General features: G+C 38.4%; 3 protein-coding genes across 3 annotated transcripts; 2 read left to right on the top strand and 1 right to left on the bottom strand.

The window, feature by feature from the left end:
* Positions 1–708: 708 nt before the first annotated feature.
* On the bottom strand, positions 709–6,652 carry hspd1 (heat shock 60 protein 1). Its single transcript, XM_057336720.1, has 11 exons — positions 6,542–6,652; positions 4,741–4,916; positions 4,230–4,565; positions 4,038–4,133; positions 3,865–3,958; positions 3,622–3,790; positions 3,275–3,374; positions 2,809–3,054; positions 2,223–2,397; positions 1,923–2,101; positions 709–1,834 (listed from the first exon to the last, which is right to left on the bottom strand). Exons 2-11 carry the CDS (start codon positions 4,912–4,914, stop codon positions 1,676–1,678), a joined length of 1,728 nt encoding a protein of 575 aa, XP_057192703.1. The 5' UTR covers positions 4,915–4,916; positions 6,542–6,652; the 3' UTR covers positions 709–1,675.
* Positions 6,653–7,080: 428 nt separating this feature from the next.
* hspe1 (heat shock 10 protein 1) lies at positions 7,081–9,158 on the top strand. The gene is made up of 4 exons (XM_057335846.1): positions 7,081–7,211; positions 8,483–8,641; positions 8,755–8,844; positions 8,966–9,158. The coding sequence occupies exons 1-4, from the start codon at positions 7,209–7,211 to the stop codon at positions 9,014–9,016; spliced, it is 303 nt and encodes a 100-aa protein (XP_057191829.1). The 5' UTR covers positions 7,081–7,208; the 3' UTR covers positions 9,017–9,158.
* Positions 9,159–10,732: 1,574 nt separating this feature from the next.
* Positions 10,733–20,028, top strand: mob4 (MOB family member 4, phocein). The gene is made up of 8 exons (XM_057335845.1): positions 10,733–10,843; positions 17,734–17,796; positions 18,119–18,219; positions 18,343–18,385; positions 18,521–18,607; positions 18,809–18,888; positions 19,002–19,113; positions 19,532–20,028. The coding sequence occupies exons 1-8, from the start codon at positions 10,784–10,786 to the stop codon at positions 19,661–19,663; spliced, it is 678 nt and encodes a 225-aa protein (XP_057191828.1). The 5' UTR covers positions 10,733–10,783; the 3' UTR covers positions 19,664–20,028.
* The last annotated feature ends 27 nt before the right edge of the window (positions 20,029–20,055 follow it).

The following is a 20,055-nucleotide window of genomic DNA, read 5'->3' as shown; positions in this document are numbered from 1 at the left end:
TCAGCTTGATGTCACCAAGGCCACTAAAGTTTAATTCAGGTATTAGAACTTGGGACACCCTCTATTTACAACCATATTAGTTACCAAAAGATAACACGCCACTCTATAATTGTCTTGTTTCATTCTGACATATGTGAAGTTGTGACTATAATGGGTTGCAAATGCCATTTCAAGTAAATGAGTTCAGTCTTAATGACAGTTGACCTCATTCAAGTGATATTACATGCATGCATTCATTTATCAGCATAAAATCTTAAAGGTATACGCCACCCAAAAATGAAAATTCTGTCAGCATTTACTCACCCTCAGGTTGTTCCAAATGTTTTTGTTCTGTTAAGCAAAAAATATTTGCAAGCATGTTAGTAACTAACAGTTCTGGAGCACCATTGACTAGTAGGATAAATTATTGTATCATTTTTGTTCTGTAGAACCAAATACGATTTTGAGGAATTTGGTAAAGGAAACCGTTACGAGGCACCTTTGACTACAATTTTTTTTTTTTAAGTAGTCAATGGTGCCTCAGAAATCTCAGTTGCTAACATTCTTCCAAATATCTTCTTTGTGTTCAACAGAACAAAGAAATGTATACAGGTTTGGAACAACTTGAGGGAAGTAGTTCATGACAGAATTTTCATTTTTGGGTGGAGTGTCCCTTTAAAAATACATTTCTTTGACCACAATGACAACAGAGACCAAACAGGCATGCCGTTTCATTGAAACATTCAATTTTATTAAATAAAAAATACAGGAATTAATGACTACATTATACAAAACATTGTTAAATGATCACATCTGTACAGAATGTTCCCATGTTAACAAAAAAGAATCACTTGTTGAACAGCAGTTTTCTTTAACAACTATGTACCACTACTCAATAAGATCTTTAGAACCAACTCATATTGGTTGTTTTGTATAAAGTATATTGTTGAGCATTGTGTGTTAAGGCTGTTTCAAAACGGCTGTGCAACAAGTTCACCATCCCTCCACTCAACCTTTATACTGAACTCTAGTCTTGACCAAAATATCCTCAACCCCCAATCAGATTAAGACACAAAACAAGAGCACACATTCAAGCTGATATCTAAGTATTCAATTCACTGATCTGTTTTTAATTGAAACAACTAAAAGTAACAAATGTAAAGTAAACAGGCAAAACTTTGTCAAAGATTTGTCATCATCAAATGACAGTTTTATTTTTATATGAAATAATGAACAGTGTACAAAACAATGACCTGATCAATGAAAAGGAATCCTTAGATACAACTGGTCAAAGTTCCTGCTGCTTTCTAGCTTGAGGCAGACTTTAACCTGAACATCTGGCTTTATGTTCATTCAGAACAAGTTATACGCATTCAAACGCTACAACAGCAACAGTTCTCATATGCACATTCTCATTTGGCATTTGAATGGTTGGATGGAAACAATAAGCACAATGTTAAAGAACCAAGCAGATAAACATTATCAGGAGCCTGTCTTCGAAGCAATTGAATCATGTCTTCATCATGAGCAGAGATGAGATCAACAGTGGTGGAAGGATGGGAGACTGTAAGGTTCGTATATCTTTGCCGCATGTCAAGACCAGCCCTCAGTATCGGCAGGTTTCTCCAAGTTGAAAGAAAGGGGTAAATCATGTCCCCTGCTCATAACCCTTTCTCTAAAGTCAGTAAAGTGTGGTTTAGAAGCCCATGCCACCCATGCCTCCCATACCACCCATGCCACCCATTCCTCCACCAGGCATTTCCTTCTCCTCCTTGGGAATTTCCGTGACGACGGCTTCAGCGGTACACAGGAGAGAAGCAACACCTGCAGCATCCAATAGTGCCGTCCTTACGACCTGTGGGTAGAGACATGATAATTAACTTTTCACATTACATTAAAAAAAAGCATTTAGACTCATTAAATTCTGTAAAACACACGCAAACCTTTGTGGGGTCAATAATTCCTTTTTCAACCATGTTGACATATTCTCCATTCAAAGCATCGTATCCGATTTCTGGAGCACTCTGCAAGATCTTCTCAACTACCAGAGAGCCCTCAACTCCGGCGTTCTTAGCAATGGTCATGGCAGGAATACGCAGAGTTCTGCGAATAATGTCGATACCTTGGAAGAGTAGAAAAATAACAGATTAAGGATGCTCACTGCACCATCATCTTGCAGGCAAGAACCAAACAACTGTTCCCAAAGTTCTTAGGAAACAAGTGTATATATATCCAGCCTCTACCTATTTTCTGATCAGCATTGGCAGGTTTGATGTTATCCAGGGCTGGGATGCAGCGCAGGAGGGCACATCCTCCACCAAGAACAATTCCCTCCTCCACAGCAGCTCGAGTGGCGTTCAGAGCATCAGTGACACGGTCTTTCTTCTCATTTACTTCAACGTCACTTGTTCCTCCAACCTAATGAAGATTTTGACATCATGAATATGATGACTTTTCAAGCCTGACTTTGTAACAGCCCACTGAGATGTTATAGTAAAATGATAGTAAAATTAACGGTGCATTAAAGTGATCAATTCCCCTTGTCATTTCAAACCTTTATGCCTTGCGTTCTTCCGCAGAACACAAAAGAAGATATTTTGAAGCAAGTTAGTAACTGAACAGCAATGGCCCCCATTCACTTCTATTGTATGGACACAGAACCAATGCAAGTGAATGGGTGCCAATCAACAACATTCTTCAAAATGTCTTCTTTTGTGTTCTGTGGAAGGAAGAAAGTCATAATGACAAGAGGGTGACTAAATTCTTTATTTTTGGGTGAACTATCACCCAAAATCTCTTCTGTCTATCATCTCCATCCTGTCACAATACCTTAATCACAGCCACTCCATCAGAGAGTTTTGCCAGACGCTCGTTCAGTTTCTCCTTCTCATAGTCGCTGTTTGTGCTGTCCAGCTGTTCGGCGATCTCATTCACACGTTTCTCAATGGCTGCTGAATCACCTCGGCCTTTGAGGAGCATCGTGTCATCTTTCGTCACAATGACCTCGCCAACCTTGCCAAAGTCATGTGCCTGGATATCTTCAATGGCCAGACCCATAGCATCATCACCAAACACCTGAAAACAAAAATGCAAGCATCAAAACATAAGAAACACCTTTTGATGTTATTAGAATATGAACCTCATTCAAACTTTACAATAATGCAACACATTAATATACATCATAAGTGAATTGTAATTAAAGTTCCTAGATTTGATTTGATTTGATTAAATGTTTCAAAAAGAACATATATAAAATACATGATGAATGCAATACAGAAGAAAGCCTAAAACATACAGTGCCACCAGTGGACACGGCTATGTCCAGCAGCTGGTTCTTCCGGTTGTCCCCGAATCCTGGAGCCTTGACTGCAACAACCTGCAGTCCAACCTTTAACCTGCGGGTCAGTTAACATTAACCCAGAACCTTTAAATAACAGGGTAAAAGGCGAAAGTCCGGAATAATAACCAAAATATAGTTACTACAGTTTTTACTGTAACTTAACTTTGGCAACTTGGTATTAAAGTATCTATAAAAAGTAATCTTGAATTATTGAATATTGAAAATTAATTGTTAATATTGGTATTTTTTATTCGTAGCAATGATATGGTGATGTTAACCTAGTAAATGATTTAAATACAAACCTGTTGAGGACCAGAGTGCTAAGTGCCTCTCCATCCACATCTTCAGCCACAATGACCAGAGGCTTGCGATGCTGGTTAGCAAGTTCCAGTGCCGGCACAATGCTCTGTACGCTGGATATCTTTTTCTCACTTAGAAGCACATAAGCATCCTGGAACTCACACTTCTGACCTGAATGCAAAAGAAAGCTGGAGGTTATAGCAGCCTACTAATGCGACTTTCTAATAAAATAAACAAATATTTACCTTTAGCAGTGTTGATGAAGTAAGGAGAAATGTAACCACGGTCAAACTTCATTCCTTCAATGATCTCAAGCTCATCATGTAGGGTTTTACCATCCTTTAAACAGAAATAACAGTGAGTCGGACCCTCATTCCATCATTTCAGTACGAAATACTTTCTTTACTCAAAAGCCTACCTTTACTGTAATAACACCTTTACGTCCTACTTTCTTCATGGCATTGGAGATGATTTCACCAACCTCAGTGTCTCCATTGGAAGAAATGGTGGCCACCTATACCAAAAGCAGGATTGAGCAAAAAAGGTCAAAAACAACAAGCTAAGATTTTTTAATCACCTTGGTACATTTTTGGTAGGACCACCATTTTACCTGGGCAATCTCCTCTGGTGTTGTGACTGGCTTAGAGGTTTTTTTGAGTTCATTGATGACGGTTTCTACTGCTGTCATGACTCCTTTACGGATCTCCACGGGGTTGGCGCCTTTGCTGATAGTGTCAAATCCCTCCTTGGCAACCGCACGGGCCAGCACGGTGGCGGTTGTTGTGCCATCTCCAGCCTCCTCATTAGTGTTGTTAGCCACGTCCTGTACAAGCTTGGCTCCTATGTTCTTATACTTATCCTTCAGGTCAATGCTTTTGGCTACTGTGACACCATCTTTGGTGACCTTGGGGCTTCCCCAGCTCTGCTCAATGATGACGTTGCGACCCTGGGAAAGAGAACCAAATCTAGTTTTATCCAGACTATTTCTGCCAATAATCATTGAAAACTGCACACAAATGGATTTTACAAGTTGCACTGATATCTACTGACGTTCTCCATTATGTCAGTAACATACAATATAAAAAATGTGCGGCTCCCCCGGCTACTAAAACTCAACATACCTTTGGTCCCATGGTGACAGCCACAGCATCAGCCAACAGGTCAACGCCCTGGAGCATGAGGGCCCGGGCATCGGCACCAAACTTGATGTCCTTTGCATATGAACGGGTCAAATGTGGGGCCAGCGCCCTGCACACCGGCCTCATCTGTCTCATCACAGTGGATAAACGCAGCATTTCTAAGGGAAGGAGTAAAAGATGACCATTTATTATTCATTAAACAAACATAGTTGAGGGTTTTTTCTTTTAAAAAAAGAAAGATTCAAATTTGATTTGTGTTATTTCTAGTCCATCTGTATAGTGGTGTTATCCAAAATTAGTCTTAATTTTTTTAATAAATTACTGGCGGGCAAAAATGAAAAATAATTGGCAATTTCTAAACATCTCTTAAACATATAGCAGCTTTAACATTAAATTACAATTATTTAAAAAAAATGTACCTAAGCCAGCAAAGTAATCAGTCTTATGTCAAGGTCACAAGAGAAACTTTCTGAAAAACTGAAAATTAGCCTTTGTCCCTACTGGTCCATGAATGCACTGCACTGTCTGGGCCATTTATTAATCTGTCCTCATACTTGCATACCAAAGTCTTAAGACAGTAAAATAACAGGGATTTCTTGATAGATTGTGGCTATGATATATCACGATATTCCAAACAAAACTATACGTATTGTAGAGCTTTGCGCTTTTAGGAGTTTGTTCTTTCTCTTTAGGGTTTAGTTTTCCTATGTCCTCTCTTAATTTTGTTTAAATTCATTTCAATTGTTTTATTTTTCATTGACACTAGTCAAATGTCTATTCATGTACATACAGAAGGTTCAATTAAATCTTGAATATTATCAATTCTAGTTGTAAATGTTAATTGAATAAGTAAATGTTAATTGAATAAGTAAATGTTAATTTCTATGCAATACCGTGATACAAATCGCAACGTATCGTGAGTGGCCTGGGCGCATCGTTGCACCCATAAATCATTTTATGCCGCACACAATTTCATTTCGTTGTTCACATGAACACTTAAATACACACCAGACCCAAAAGCATAAAAGAGATAAAAACGAATTTAAATACAAAAGCGAAAGGTAGTAATTGCACTAAAGTGTAACGTGAAGGGGTCATTCGGGAACCCACAATCTTATCGTCTAACGTTACCCCACGTGTGTTCAGGGCGTCACAAGGTCAAAATCACTCCGCGTCATGGCAGGGACGGAAATGATCCTTTTCATCTCCATGAGTTCACGTTACAAAGTTCTCCAGCTATCCCCTTTGTTGTATCAAAACGAATCGTTGTGGCCCTTACACAACTAACGTGAGGCCTCGATATTACAGAATTTGCTAAAGCTAGCATGCCGTGCCATAGTGAGCCATAATCATCACTAGACTCAAATAGGTTTTTTTGCGCTGTAATTTGTTTATAGAATGCCACAGCAGGAGATTATAACACTAATGGATTATAATAAATTGTGCATATGATATAAAATACATGTGTTGTTTTTATTGAAGTTATTCAATAAATTGAGCATCTTTTCTGAAGTGCAGAGTTCTAGAATGTGACAGGAACAAATGACAACTAATGAGACACTAAACATGCACACTGTCTTTAAAATCGCGAAGCACAGACTGACTGTTCTGACACTGATATCACATGATGGTAACGTTACATATATATAACATGTATCAACCTGTTTAACTTTAAGACTCTTTAATTTAAATCACATTACATTACCATCCCATTAAAGACACCTATGCCGTAGGTTATGTTTGTAGTGTTGTGTAAATATGATTAACGCAATAAGTAACTTACTGTAGAGTAATCTGTACGCGAATGAAAGGATGAGCGTGTCGGTCAGTACAGCAGACTGAATGATATTAGCACGAGCTGCTGCAGTTACATTCACCGCACATGTGTTCTTCATCCGGGTTACCACCCCCTTCCCCCCGAAATCTGAATTACCAAATAATTTTAAATTTCATTTAAATGTTATGTTCTTTCACGGCATAGATACAAGGCCTTTGGCTTTATTAGAATTTAAAAACTTACATAATTGATATTTCTTAAAAACACTGTTCAAGGGTATCATATTTGACCATGCAATTTATGTTATGCTGGTTCCGGGGCGTCTAATTCGAGAATTTTCGTTGATTCTATTGGAGAAAAAAGCGAGGTCATGAGTCAAGATTGTGCAATAACAAATTTTGTTGCAATAGAAAAAATGTTTCATGTACAATTTAAACATAACGTTTCTCAAAATAGAAGTTTTTAAAATCATAGACAATATTAAAATATCTATCCATAACATCGGCTATCGAGGAATATTCTAGATTTCAGGACGTGTTCTGTAAGGATTGTAATGTGGCGCATGCGCAGTGCGGTTCTAGACATTTCTTCACGTGGATCCCAGCACTGAAGTGGTCCAGTGTGATCGTCTTATGCTGTTCTGCCGGACGTGTATTCTTAAAGATCAATCAAAATGGTAAGACATCTGTAATAATTCATCTGTCTGCATTTTTATTTGAGTACTTTCTATCATTATACTCTAGGTGTTTGATTTCTGAAATGACGCTGTTTTCTAACACTCCATCGGTTGCAACATCAAGGTCATAGTAATGTAGTCATGCTTTGCGTTAATCTGAGGGGAATGGTGCTACTTTGGTACACACACGTGTCAGGAGGGGAATGGTTTTAAATGGGATCACGATTTGTGATTGCACGTAACGATATGCAATTTGGTATATATTAAACAGAATTGCCTCATAAGCAAGTCATAACCCAAGTACAGCGTAGTGACAGAAAAAAGTTGTCATTGTGTTTGGTTTATGCTTGCTTGCAAATGTGCATCTAAAATCCAATTTTATATGACATCCGGTATCATGACGATGTCGGTCTTCGTGTACAAATTAAGAATGTATCTTTGTCACATAGTTGTCATATTATACATGTTAAAAGATACATTTACTTTAAAAAATAGCATTTGTATTTTTGTGAATCCGCTTATCAAAAGGTTCCATAGCCTATGCTCATTTCAACCAATAGCTTTTCAGCAAGATATGATAACTTCCGGGTAATTTTGAATGAAGGAGAACACGTGTGTCCTATACAGTAACTGTGATTTCTTTTCTCTTTCGTTAGATTATTGAAGCATATAAATAAAATGCTTTTCTCAGCTGGTGATAAAGTTCAGTTGTGTGTATTTATGATGGAATCGGTCCGCTCCAAAAAAATTAAAGAATGCTTAACTGTCTGTCACACAGTTATTCAAAGCAACTTTATGACATGAATTGGTTGCTCTTTTGCCTTGTGTTATATCATGATGGTAAACACACAACAAAATCATTCTAAATGTTCAGGAACATTCATGATAGTTCAGCCTTGAGGTTTATCATGGCGTCTGTTCTTTGCCCTTAGGGATGGTAAACATTTACAAAACCCCCAACTTCTCTCCTCCTCCACATGAGTTTTCTGTCCTGTCCCATATGCCCTCTCTCGTACACGACCTCGTCTCAAGGTCACACACATTAATCTGGTCAGGCAGCTGCTCTTGTCTTTGAAATAACATCACATGTAAAGAAAGTTAATGGATGTTATGAAAAAAATATATTATAGATTAAGATTGCACAATAGTATAGACTAACACCTGGAGATCAGTAACAGTCATTTGGTGATACAGTTGAATGCTGCTTAGCAGTGTTGAGACAAATGCAGTTACTATCTGTACGCTACATTTAACATGCCTTTGTTTCACAGCAGGCTTTCCGGAAATTTCTCCCCATGTTCGACCGTGTGTTAGTAGAACGGTTAGCCGCAGAGACTGTGACAAGAGGAGGCATCATGATTCCAGAAAAGTCCCAAGCCAAAGTGCTGCAGGCAACAGTGGTAGCAGTGGGACCCGGAACTACCAGCAAGGTATCTCTATATGTTTAATTATCTTTTAAACATTTGTCTTTACAATGTGTTTGAGGTGTAGGTTGTACTCTCTATAGGTAGGTCTCTGACTGAAAATGTGCCTTTTCTTTTAGGAAGGGAAAGTAACGCCTGTCTGTGTCAAAGTTGGAGATAAAGTTATGCTGCCAGAGTATGGAGGAACTAAGGTGGTCCTTGAAGACAAGGTTAGAACAATACATCATTTTTCTTGTTCTGACCTGTAACCATATTGCATCAGCTACATCTTAGCCAAGACAGGAACATGATGCAGAATGGCCTTTCACATTATTCTTTTTTCTCTTGTAGGACTATTTCCTGTTCCGAGATGGAGATATACTTGGCAAATATGTAGATTAAAGTCTGCTTGTTGTTCTGCCATCTGTTTCAATCTGGAGTTAAAGAAAGAATGGTTGCTCAGTTTTTGTTTCCTTTTTCAATGTAATTTGATTGTAAATAAGTATGATCATGTTTTGTTACAATAAAGTAATTCTGATGTTTAGCTCAAGATTCATGATTTTTATGTCACATACGTTATATAGAGAATATACAACCAGCAGTGAAAAATAGGTCAGGTCAGCTCCAAAGACAGTGCAATTATTATAAAAAATACAACACAAAAGGAAAATATAAATAATATAAAGTTAAAGGTATATATAGTCTATGTTAAACTGTAAATATTTACATGAGCAGGAATGTGCAAACCGATAGTAACTCAAGGTGGTTACTTAGCAGCAACAAAAAATAAAGCAGTCAGTGCTGTCTGCAGGTAGGAATGTGACTAAATTGGATGTTGAATCTTAAGAGTACAATGAATGAGGTCAAATGATGTTAAGAGACGTGAGTTTAGAAGCCTGAGTTGAAACACTTTCTATGGCCCCTGAATAGAAAGTTTTCAGGATTGTTGGTGAAACCAACAATTCCTCAGCTGTTGCAGTTGGTACAGTCTTTGCCTGGCTTTATTCACCTGTGTCTGAATGTGTGAAGTCCATGTCAGGTCCTCAGAGATGTTTACACCGAGGTACTTGTAGTTGCTCACCCTCTCCACAGGGGTCCATTTGATCATAGGAGTATAGGTCCTCTTCTGCCTCTTCCTGAAGTCCATAATCGGCTCTTTGGTTTTGGTCACGTTCGGAGAGAGACAGTTGTCCTGGCACCAAGATGTTAAATTCTCTACCTCATCCAAGTATGCGGTCTCGTTATTGTTGGAAATAAGGCCCAGAACCACCGTATCATCAGCAAATTTGATAATAGTCAGAATTGAAAAGAATGTGTATGTGAGTGTAGTGGGTGTTATGAAATAAAATGTGCTTCATTTATGAAACATTGTTAGTTTCATAGTGTTTAATACAATAAATAATCCATATGATTTGTAGGTAATCCATAAATTACCTATATGCCATCTATAAACCTATTTTCATGAATAAACCTCACATATTGATGTTTTGTTAAGACTGCTGTGTCAAATTTTTATAAAATGTCTGTCAACTGACATGAAATAAACCTTATTTTCTGGATTCTTAATTTACTAAAATAATGGTTGTCATGTAAGTGAGCATTAATATAATTGTGATGTATAAAAATAGGAATACTTTAATTTGATTTCATGGACTCAGAATCTGATTGACCTAGAAATAGTGCATAATAAATATTATTTAAAAACTAAATATTTGTTGGATTTTTACATCCGAACTTCCAAAGACATCATAGAGGTGTTCTTGTAGCTCAGTAGGTACTTGATAGAACATTTTGTTAGCAGTGGAAAGGTCATGGGTTTGATTCCTCCCCAAAAAACACATGCTAATAAAATACATATCTTGAATGCACTATAGGTTGCTTTACATAAAAACATCAGCTTCATAAAATGTAAATGTAGAAATCAATTTGAAGGGTCTTTGTCAATGAGGTGCCTTCCTGCAGGTCACATATACCTACGTGTATATTTTAAAACTTAAAAAATGAATGTCACTTGGTTTAATATTGTGTTATTTAATGTAATGTCATTCATATTTTGAAGTGTGACATCGGTGTCCAAATCATTTTGGGGTTGCTGCATTTGAGCTTTGCCTGTAGTGGCTGACTCGTCCACTGGGGGCGCGCTGTCAATAAAACTCTAAATCTGTCGAGATGGTCATGGCGGAGGGCACAGCTGTTCTGAGGAGGAATAGACCAGGCACCAAGGAGAAGGTAAAATGAAATGGTCGTTGAAATTTGGCTTATTTAATCAAACCCTTTTCTGTTCATAATATATATTCTGAGCTAATAATTAAAAAAAGGCGATTTGCTGTTTTGGGAGCGGAAGCCACAGCTAAGTTAGCTAAATAGCTAACTTAGCAGGTAGCCAATAAAAACAAATACGAGTCTAAATAAAGTGTTTTCTTCAAGTGTTCGTGTGTGTCGACACAGTTTTGCCATTCTTTCGAAAGTAAGTAAATATAGAATAAATTAGGGGTCAGGCTGTCTGAAGCCTGAAGTTAGATTTTCATGATCTAACGTTAGCTTTTGGGGTAATAGCAGTCAGCTAACATTAGCAGCCGTGTAAAAATACCCGGATGATAACCACTGTCGAAGCTCATAATACATTTATATAATTAAAATACAAATCAGTGGATATAGGGTCATTATACACTCATGAACTTGCTAGTTATTGTACGTAGCTGTTTTGAGTTTGTTGTGTTCTAGGAAGTTATGATGTATCTAGAGGTGCACCGATTGACCGGTGTTCTGCCAATTTATGCATCCCTATCAAATTTTGCTACCTCCATACAAAACAGGACTAACCCCTCCCCCAACCCAACCCTTACACCTAAATAACCCCTCCCCCAACCCAATCACAACACGAGGGTAGCACAAATTTATGGGTAGCATAAATTGGCAGAACACCGGCAAAAGATCGGAATCGGCCGGTTTTTCGTATGATCGGCCCGACCAGCCGGTCAGTCTCACGTCTCGCCGATCTTCTGTTTCCCGTGATGCGGGCAAGAACGTAAACCCGCAAGTAAACATGTAAACGTGCGCGCGCACAGCCTGTCTTTCACGGCTCGTTTACACTCGCATGTGTGTCCACCGGACCGCGAGTCTCTGCTGACTGACGCGCATCTCATATCCGCTGACTGCACGCGCGTGCACACGCATCATGTACTGTACAGACAAAAAGGTGCACTGTAGTTCATCTCTCGCTGCTCCGTCTACATGGGGTATGTATGCCAACAGTGATGCTATTAGCATCATGCTAAACTCTGACACATGCTAAACTCATGTTGAAGTCGTTCACTCTGTGTAAAACACGTAAATTCCATTCAACCTGATTCCTTGTCTTACGTTAAAACTGTGGTCATTTCACCTAGGTAAAATGACATTCAACTCGACTTCTAATTGTTTTTAAAAATCCAAAATATAAAAAAATTAATAAATCAACCAATATATGTGATATATATCTGATTGAGTTCTTTACTAACACAAAAAACTGCAAATACATATACATCTGTAGAGTAGAATTCACTCATAACATTTTTAACTTTTTTATTGAAGTTGCAGCAAAAATCAACCCACTTCTTTTAATACTACAGACACAAGATAAAGACCATTTATTTTACATTTCAGAAAAAATTAAATAAAGCAATGTTAGTTTCATAAACTGAAACAGACGAGAATAAAGTTGAAGTGTTTTATTGTTATCTTAGACTTTTGTGAGTTGAGTACAAAAATGAAAAAGGTAAATTAAGTGACATGTTTAGTTATATTTTATTATTTGTACTTCTTTTCAGTCACAGAGTTATTCAGTTTAAGAGTTGTTTGGGAAAGAGAAGATTCTGTAATTTAATGCAGCTTGGAGAACTGCATTTGGGGAAATTGTGATGTTCAATCGTTTATTCAATGAAAATTAAAAAAAATGTGTATTGAAGAAAAGTTAATATGGTTTTATATACAGTATACTGTCAATTATAGTTTGTGGATAGAAAATCGGAATCGGCAAAAATCGGAATCGGCAAAAAAAATTGCAATCGGTGCATCTCTAGATGTAACCCTTAAAAATGACACCTATGTTATAATATATTATTACAAGGCTTGTTGGAATGCTTCATTCTGATTGGCCAGTCGCGACATTTGCAGGTTCGTTATTCCCAGAGCCTTTGCGAGAGAGTCGTGTCAACTTCTTTGACTCCAATGGAACAGTTTTTTCACAGCAATGGAGGCTCTCAACAGTTCCCGGAAGTTACTAGTAACGCATGGAGCTGCGACTAAACAGATCAACTGAGGTAAACTTTTAACCCATTTAATGAATAAAAAAATGAAAGAAATAAAGCATTTAAAGAGAAAACATAACTTCCTGGAACTATCTGAATGCTCCATGAATCACGTGACGCTCCAGCATTTTGGACTTCCGTTGGCAGAACTCTCTCTCTCAATGGCTCTGGTTATTCCCAGATAACAACGAATTACATTTACTCGCGTTACTGTATTGAGTAGGTTTTTTTGTGTACTTGTACTTTTTTAAGTAACGTTAGCTTTTAAAATCTGTAATTTTACTTGTACATTTACATTTTTACATTTATTCATTTGGCAGACGCTTTTATCCAAAGCGACTTACAAGTAGGAGAGCATATAAACATTTTGTCAACACGCTAAACAGTACTGTTAGTTTACAAGGCCATGCTACTAGGAGGATTAAAGCTGGAGTAAGCAAAGGAGAGACTTGTACTTAAGTATGATTTGTGTGATGTATTGTACTTCGTTATATTTAAAATCACATCCGTTACTGAGTAAAAAAATAATGAAAACACGAACGGAAATGACTCCAGTGAATGGAGTACGAGTTTGCGCCAATACCAGAAGAGAGATGGAGACGGAGAAGTTAGGGTGCGTTTACACTTGGCATTAACATGCGACCTGTATCTGGATGTTGTCCACATTCACATTGAAATGACAAGTGTAAACGCGCTTCTGATCGGAATGTCATCCGATCAGTGTGTCCTGATCCAGAGGTAGTCGAGGACGCATTGTGATCGGATCTCAATGTAATGTAAATGCAATCCAGACAGTTTATCTACATTTACCAGTACAATTTCACAGAAAACCCCGCCCGCTATCATTATTCTCTCGTCTGTCCGAAACCTGTCATACTGCGGAGCAGCTGACAAATGCAGCGGAAAGTTTACTCTTGCTCCCGAACATCGTTCATTTTCCCACGAAATTATCATGGATACTTTAACCTACAGAGGATTTATGTCAAATCACACGAGATGTTTTACTTGACCACTTCAGCTGTATCATCGCTGTATTTGTGACTGCCATGAATGGCGTTGACTCACACACACACAGCGCCAGCTTAAAACGCATCATTTGTTTATTTTCATGTCACAGACACGAATGGCAACACTATACCAGCTTGTTTCTAACATACGTGTGTGTGTTTACTGTAGCCTATACGGCGTAATCAACTCTCTGGTTCCTCGAGGGCTGCTGCCGCTTGTGTCTCGTACGGCTCTCACTAAATCGTTGGTGTTTCGAGTCTGACGTCATCACCCAAACGTGTTTTTTCATCAATTTTAACAATCATAGGTAGTTTAGATGGTTAGAGTAAGGTTAGGGTTATGGTGTGGGTTAAGGTAAAGGTTTCGTAAGACTTGAAACACCAAAGATTTAGTCAAAACCAACAAGCCACGCCCACAGATCTGACTCGAAAGTACCGTCCCCGGAAGACAGATTAAGCGGCAGACGGGCAGCTTGAAATGGAGCTCTGAATACACCGTATATCATTTACACACAGAAACAAGATTGTATAGTGTTGCTAATAGCTGATGTCAGTAAGCACGCTATTTAGGGCGCAGACCAAAGAAACGACGCGCTGTCACTTTCAGCCGAACCAACCCAAATAGACGAGAACGATGTAAGTGGTCGCTTTTGATCATAGGAACTTCGGCCTACTTATGTGATTATTTTATGTGTCTGTGACATGTGAGTGCGCGCTAGTGAGCTCAAGTGCAAAAGCTTGTGTCATTTTACAAACGTCCTCTGCTTATACTTTCACATATAAGATCATTAATCATTTTAACCGCTGTTTACTTACCACCGCTGCCTCGAGTTCAACATGGCTACGTATCAAATCTGTAACATGCTCATCCTCCCCGTTATACGTGTTGTGTGAAATCTCCCCGCACCGGGGCTATTTTTAAATTGCAGGCTTATTAAAATAATGGGCGGGAAACTATAGAGATCCGATAAGTTATCCAGATGTGGAAGCCACTTGTTGACGAGTGTAAACGCTCTGTGTCCTGATTGTCTGAAGATCCGATCTTCTTGTTCGGATCACCGAGATCGCATGTTAATGCCAAGTGTAAACGCACCCTTAGACTTCGGTAGTAGTCTCAGCCTCAGACGTCATGCCCACAATCCTTTGGCTGAACGTCTGATGCATATGGCACACTTTTTTGGAAACACTTCAGCACGTTCGAAGTCATCATCTGATTGTTTAAATTTCATAGGATTTCTTTTAGACGTGCGTGTCACGTTCTTTAACGAGCCGCCTGGAAACAACACGAAGCCGTCTGATATAAGAAGCAAGCTGTCGTGTTTACAACGGTTGCTATAAGAATTCATCACGATCGACTAAACACTTAATTCTTAAAAGTATGCAAGGTTCACGGCATAAACTTATAATCATTTTGTTGCTTTTGACACATTTGTGAATTTACACCGGTCTGTTACTGCGGGGACATTTCCACGCCTCTAAACATTAATGCGGCTCAAGACGAAACGTGATTGGTTGCTTTACCTGTCAGTCATATGTAGGGCTGTGTATTGGCAAGTGCCTCCCGATACGATACATATCACGATAGATGGGTCACGATACAATATATTGCCATGTATTTTGATACGATACACATTTGCGATATATTGCAATACTTTAAATAGAAAATGTAAAAAGTAGAGCTAGAAATACAACATGCTGTGTTACCACCTGGGGTTTTCTGTAAGGATAAGTGTAAAAACATCCCTTACCTCTGCAGAGTGGCCATGATGTGCGATGCATGGACCTTTAGATCAGAGGTTTGGGTTCTCAAACTGTGGATTGCGCCCCTCAAGTGAGTAGCACAGGGGAATAAGGTGGGTCACGCAAGTCACTTGGCTGTTGTGGTGCATTACAGTTGAACGATTTGGAACGAGTGGAACGATTTATACGTGGTTTTACTACTGAAATTTATCAGTGTGTACCATTGATAATTTATTAAGAAAATAAGGCTTAAAATCTTTTTTAAAGAGTACATAACTAGGGATTTTTAAGGTCCTACTTTGGTTTATGGAGTGTCCAACAACAAATTTATGTACATAGAAGGCGTAAAAACACTATTATTTCGTAATAGTAGGTAGTTATTCTTACCTTACTTTCTTGACTGACTCTCAAATGATTCGTTCCGTGATTCATCTGTCTAATCCCCTCCTTTCCACTAGCCTAGTCTGATGTGATTGGTCAGATGGTCTTGTCTCTGCTGTGATTGGTCTAACGTGGATGAGGCTCACAAGCTACAGTGTTTTGGGGAGAAGAGTGAAGTTTTTTGCGGGCAGTCCTAGCAAAATGTAGGGGGGGACTATATGTAGTGACGTAAATCTGCGGCGGTTCGCGAATCGGACTAGGGACAACTCGTTTGGGTGATTCAGAGTCGACTCCCTTTTTTCCAAGCCAATAACTTTGTTATTCATTCACCTTCAGATTTACAACTTTGCAGACTGCTTACTTTCAAACACTGCTACATTACACACTGCAAGTAGCCATGTAGCCGTGTAATAAGCAAGATAATGTACAAGCAGCCGGCTGTTATCGTGAAATAAGACCCTTCAGTGTGATACAAGACTGATCACACTGTCGGGGCTTATTTCTGCGATAACAACCGGCTGCCTGTACATTGTCCCCTATGTAACAAAGTATTAACTGTCGTAACTGATGTTTAGGAAGAGAAGTTGTAGATTCATATTAAATAATCAATTGTAGTTGTAAAAGGTATTATCATTATTTACACATTTATTATTATTCAGATAAGTATTATTTAGATTATTTCCTGATTACTGTTTTTATTATAAATATAATGTACAGAAAATAAGTTACATTAATGTACTACAATTAATGTACACTGTTCATGGTAATAATTAGGGCTGGACCAGAATATTACATTATTCAAATATTCATTCGGTGGGTTGGCATTCGATTTTCAATTTTGAGATTCAAATATTCTTTTTTTTCTAACACCTGGCATCCTCCCAGAAGCGGTTCTCATTCGCGCTTGAATATGAATCGCCCTGAGTGAACGTTATGAACATCATGATTTAGTTAATCTGCAAGAGAAGACAAAAATGCCGAAGACTTCAGGTGTGTGGGAACACTTTAAATTCAGTGAGGACAAGACAAAGGCAGTGTGCCAAATATGCGATTTGAAACCGGCCTAGTCCTACCACAACAGCACATCATGTTTGAAAATTCACATGAGTTCTGTAAGTAGTACGCCTATAAAAATGCTAGTTTGTGATTTATTATGTGTTCAACTTTGTGCGCATTGCGCAGATCTGCTTATGTTATCAAAACAACACAAGAGCGGTTAATGAAAGATGCTTTGTGCTGTTCTGTCTGCGCAGCGCTGCATGATGTCCGACAAACCTAATATTTGGACCAGTTTAGGACCCGGTGAGGACACGTTGCATGTATACAAAGCTTTTTTCTTACGGTGACAGCTGAAGCTGAATGAGGAATTTAAACAGACTCATGCCCGTCATCACAACCGATTATCAGCCTACTGGGGACTCGGGTTGAGCGATGCGAGTGGGTGTGGCTTCAGCGCCAACAGCAGACACGCCCCCAGCGCTTGAGAGCAGAGAGTCCTGCTTATTTTTCCAAGATAACTTATTTTATTTACTTGGATGTTTTTTTCTCCATTCAAATTTGGCTGGGTGGTTAATAACACACTTTTCTGTTGTGTGACAAACTCAGAACACATACTTTAATGTCGCTTTACTCAGACTTTTAATGACAGCATATGTTATTCTAGTAATGTAATTTTACTAAACAAACTGATTTTATCCAATAGGACTTCTATAACTGGCCGGATGAGTCTTTTGAAGAGATGGACAGCACTCTGGCTGTACAACAGGTGAGATTCATAACGGTTTATGCTACTGCCATCAAAAACTCTTTCAATCCTTAGGAATAGGAACTCCTATAACTTCCTAACTATAACTAACTTCCTTTAAAGGAATTAGTTTATCCAAAAATGAAAAATCAGCATTTTCAAGCTGGCTTTTTCCAGTCAATGAAAGCAGACAGTTATCATTTACTGTTAAACACTTAACATCTTAAAAGACACGATTGTTTCATTTAAAGAAAAAACATAAAAATTGCTGTTTTCTTTTAACCTATGTTTTTATACTGTGATTTAAAGTGTTGTTATTGATTGTCATTGTTTTTCATCTCAGTATATTCAGCAGAACATTCGTTCAGATTGTTCAAACATAGAGAAGATTATGGAACCCCCAGAGGGCCAGGATGAAGGGGTCTGGAAATACGAACATCTCAGGTATGGTTTTATTCTGAAGGTTTGATTAATTTAGGCTATCAGATGCCATTTGCTGTGAAACTTAGAATTGTGTACATGGTTTTAGCTACAGTATGTCAATGCAATGTCTGTTTTTCATTATAGACAGTTCTGTTTGGAGCTTAATGGCTTGGCAGTTAAACTTCAGGTAAATAGATGGAGCTTGCATTCAACAAAAACACTAGTATGCACTGCATACTTTGTATGTAACAGGTCATTTAACTCCTTTTACATCATTAAACATCTTAAAATGATGTTTGACAATGATTGTTTTGCTCTATAGAACGAGTGTCATCCGGACACGTGTACCCAGATGACCGCCACTGAGCAGTGGATCTTTCTGTGTGCTGCTCATAAAACTCCAAAAGAGGTTAGTGTTCTCAATTCTCCAAATCTGAGAAGACTGATGTACTTCCAAACATCAATGTTTCCTAAAGAAAGCATGCATTAGCATGTATATTACAGGAAATCAGATGAATGCTCTCTGCCTCCGGTTCGGAACTGGTTTGTGACTGCTTTTTTTTTTTTTTACTGCTTATGATCACATATTTGTTTGTCTTGTCAATCACAGTGCCCTGCCATTGACTACACAAGGCACACCCTCGACGGAGCTGCATGTCTTCTCAACAGCAACAAGTATTTTCCCAGCCGGCAAGTATTTTGGATTTATAAAAGCTATTTCATTTGTGATCTTTTTTTTATGTGAACAAGCAGTTGGTGGTTGAGTGATGCAGTCCGTGATGCTCTCATTGCTTTCTGTGTAGCGTCAGCATTAAGGAATCATCCGTGGCCAAACTGGGCTCTGTTTGCCGTCGCATCTATAGGATCTTTTCCCATGCTTACTTTCACCATCGCCAGATTTTTGACAAGTATGAGGTGGGCACAACAATAATTTCATTAACTGCATCACATGGGTTCTATAAAAATTAGTCTATAAGATTAACGGTTTATGTCTGTGTGTGCATGCTTTGTATTTGTAAAAAGTTCTTGCCTATGTAAAGTGTTCCAGATCAGAGTTTCCATTTCAGTTAATATGTTACCTTAGAAAGCAGCGACCTATGTAGACAGTAGATGGCAAGGCAACTCACAAGGCTTTGAAACAAAGAAATTACTTGAAATAAAAAGTTCAGCATGGTACAAAACCATTGCCATGTAAACTATTTTTCACACTTAATCTGTATTTCCTGTAACGGTCAGTAGGAGGCACCTTTATACAGTTTCTTAACAGAATAGTTGAGTGATGTTAGTATTGGAGGAGAATGTGTATTTAAAGACTATTATTTCCTTCTCACAGAACGAGACTTTCTTGTGTCACCGTTTCACTCGGTTTGTGATGAAGTACAACCTCATGTCTAAGGACAACCTCATTGTGCCCATCCTGGAAGAGGACGTCCAGAGTGCCACTGCAGGTGAAAGTGATGCCTGAGCCTATAACCTATAGCATCCACACAGCGGTGGCTTGTCATTTATTACTTTTCCACTCACTAATGCTTTATTTGATCTAAACTTCATCATTCAGCTGTAACATTCAAAATGTACCATCAGCAGCTCCTTGTACATATCTCACTCCTCTATGATCTCCAGTGTAAATCCTGCTCTACCAGTATGAATTACTTCTTTTCCCTCTTTACTCTAAACAAGTCCGGTGATATTCACCCTGTCTCTTCCCTCGTTAAGTTATTACATGGGTGGAGGGCTCTCATATGGCCCACTAAGTCTTTTTTTTTTTAAATAAACTAAAATGTGTGGTATTTTCATTATGTCAGTTGTTAATAAAAGACTTGTACCTAGCGTACTCTTACGGGTTTGTTTTTATGT

The sequence above is a fragment of the Triplophysa rosa genome, linkage group LG6, assembly GCF_024868665.1.
Source record: "Triplophysa rosa linkage group LG6, Trosa_1v2, whole genome shotgun sequence".
NCBI lineage: Eukaryota > Metazoa > Chordata > Actinopteri > Cypriniformes > Nemacheilidae > Triplophysa > Triplophysa rosa.
Note: the sequence above shows the minus strand (reverse complement) of the source record. Positions and strands in the feature narration are given on the sequence as shown.

Bases quoted from the DNA above. Each gene is read 5' to 3' on its own strand.
- hspd1 (XM_057336720.1), bottom strand. From the start codon at position 4,914: ATGCTGCGTTTATCCACTGTGATGAGACAGATGAGGCCGGTGTGCAGG. The intron at 4,566-4,740 runs GTATGTTGAGTT...TCTCTTTCCCAG, and splicing joins CTGTCACCATGGGACCAAAG to GGTCGCAACGTCATCATTGA. The intron at 2,398-2,808 runs GTATTGTGACAG...AATCTTCATTAG, and splicing joins ATGGAGTGGCTGTGATTAAG to GTTGGAGGAACAAGTGACGT.
- hspe1 (XM_057335846.1), top strand. The intron at 8,642-8,754 runs GTATCTCTATAT...CTTTTCTTTTAG, and splicing joins GACCCGGAACTACCAGCAAG to GAAGGGAAAGTAACGCCTGT. The intron at 8,845-8,965 runs GTTAGAACAATA...TTTCTCTTGTAG, and splicing joins AGGTGGTCCTTGAAGACAAG to GACTATTTCCTGTTCCGAGA.
- mob4 (XM_057335845.1), top strand. From the start codon at position 10,784: ATGGTCATGGCGGAGGGCACAGCTGTTCTGAGGAGGAATAGACCAGGC. The intron at 18,220-18,342 runs GTATGGTTTTAT...TTTTCATTATAG, and splicing joins TGGAAATACGAACATCTCAG to ACAGTTCTGTTTGGAGCTTA. The intron at 18,889-19,001 runs GCAAGTATTTTG...CTTTCTGTGTAG, and splicing joins AACAAGTATTTTCCCAGCCG to CGTCAGCATTAAGGAATCAT.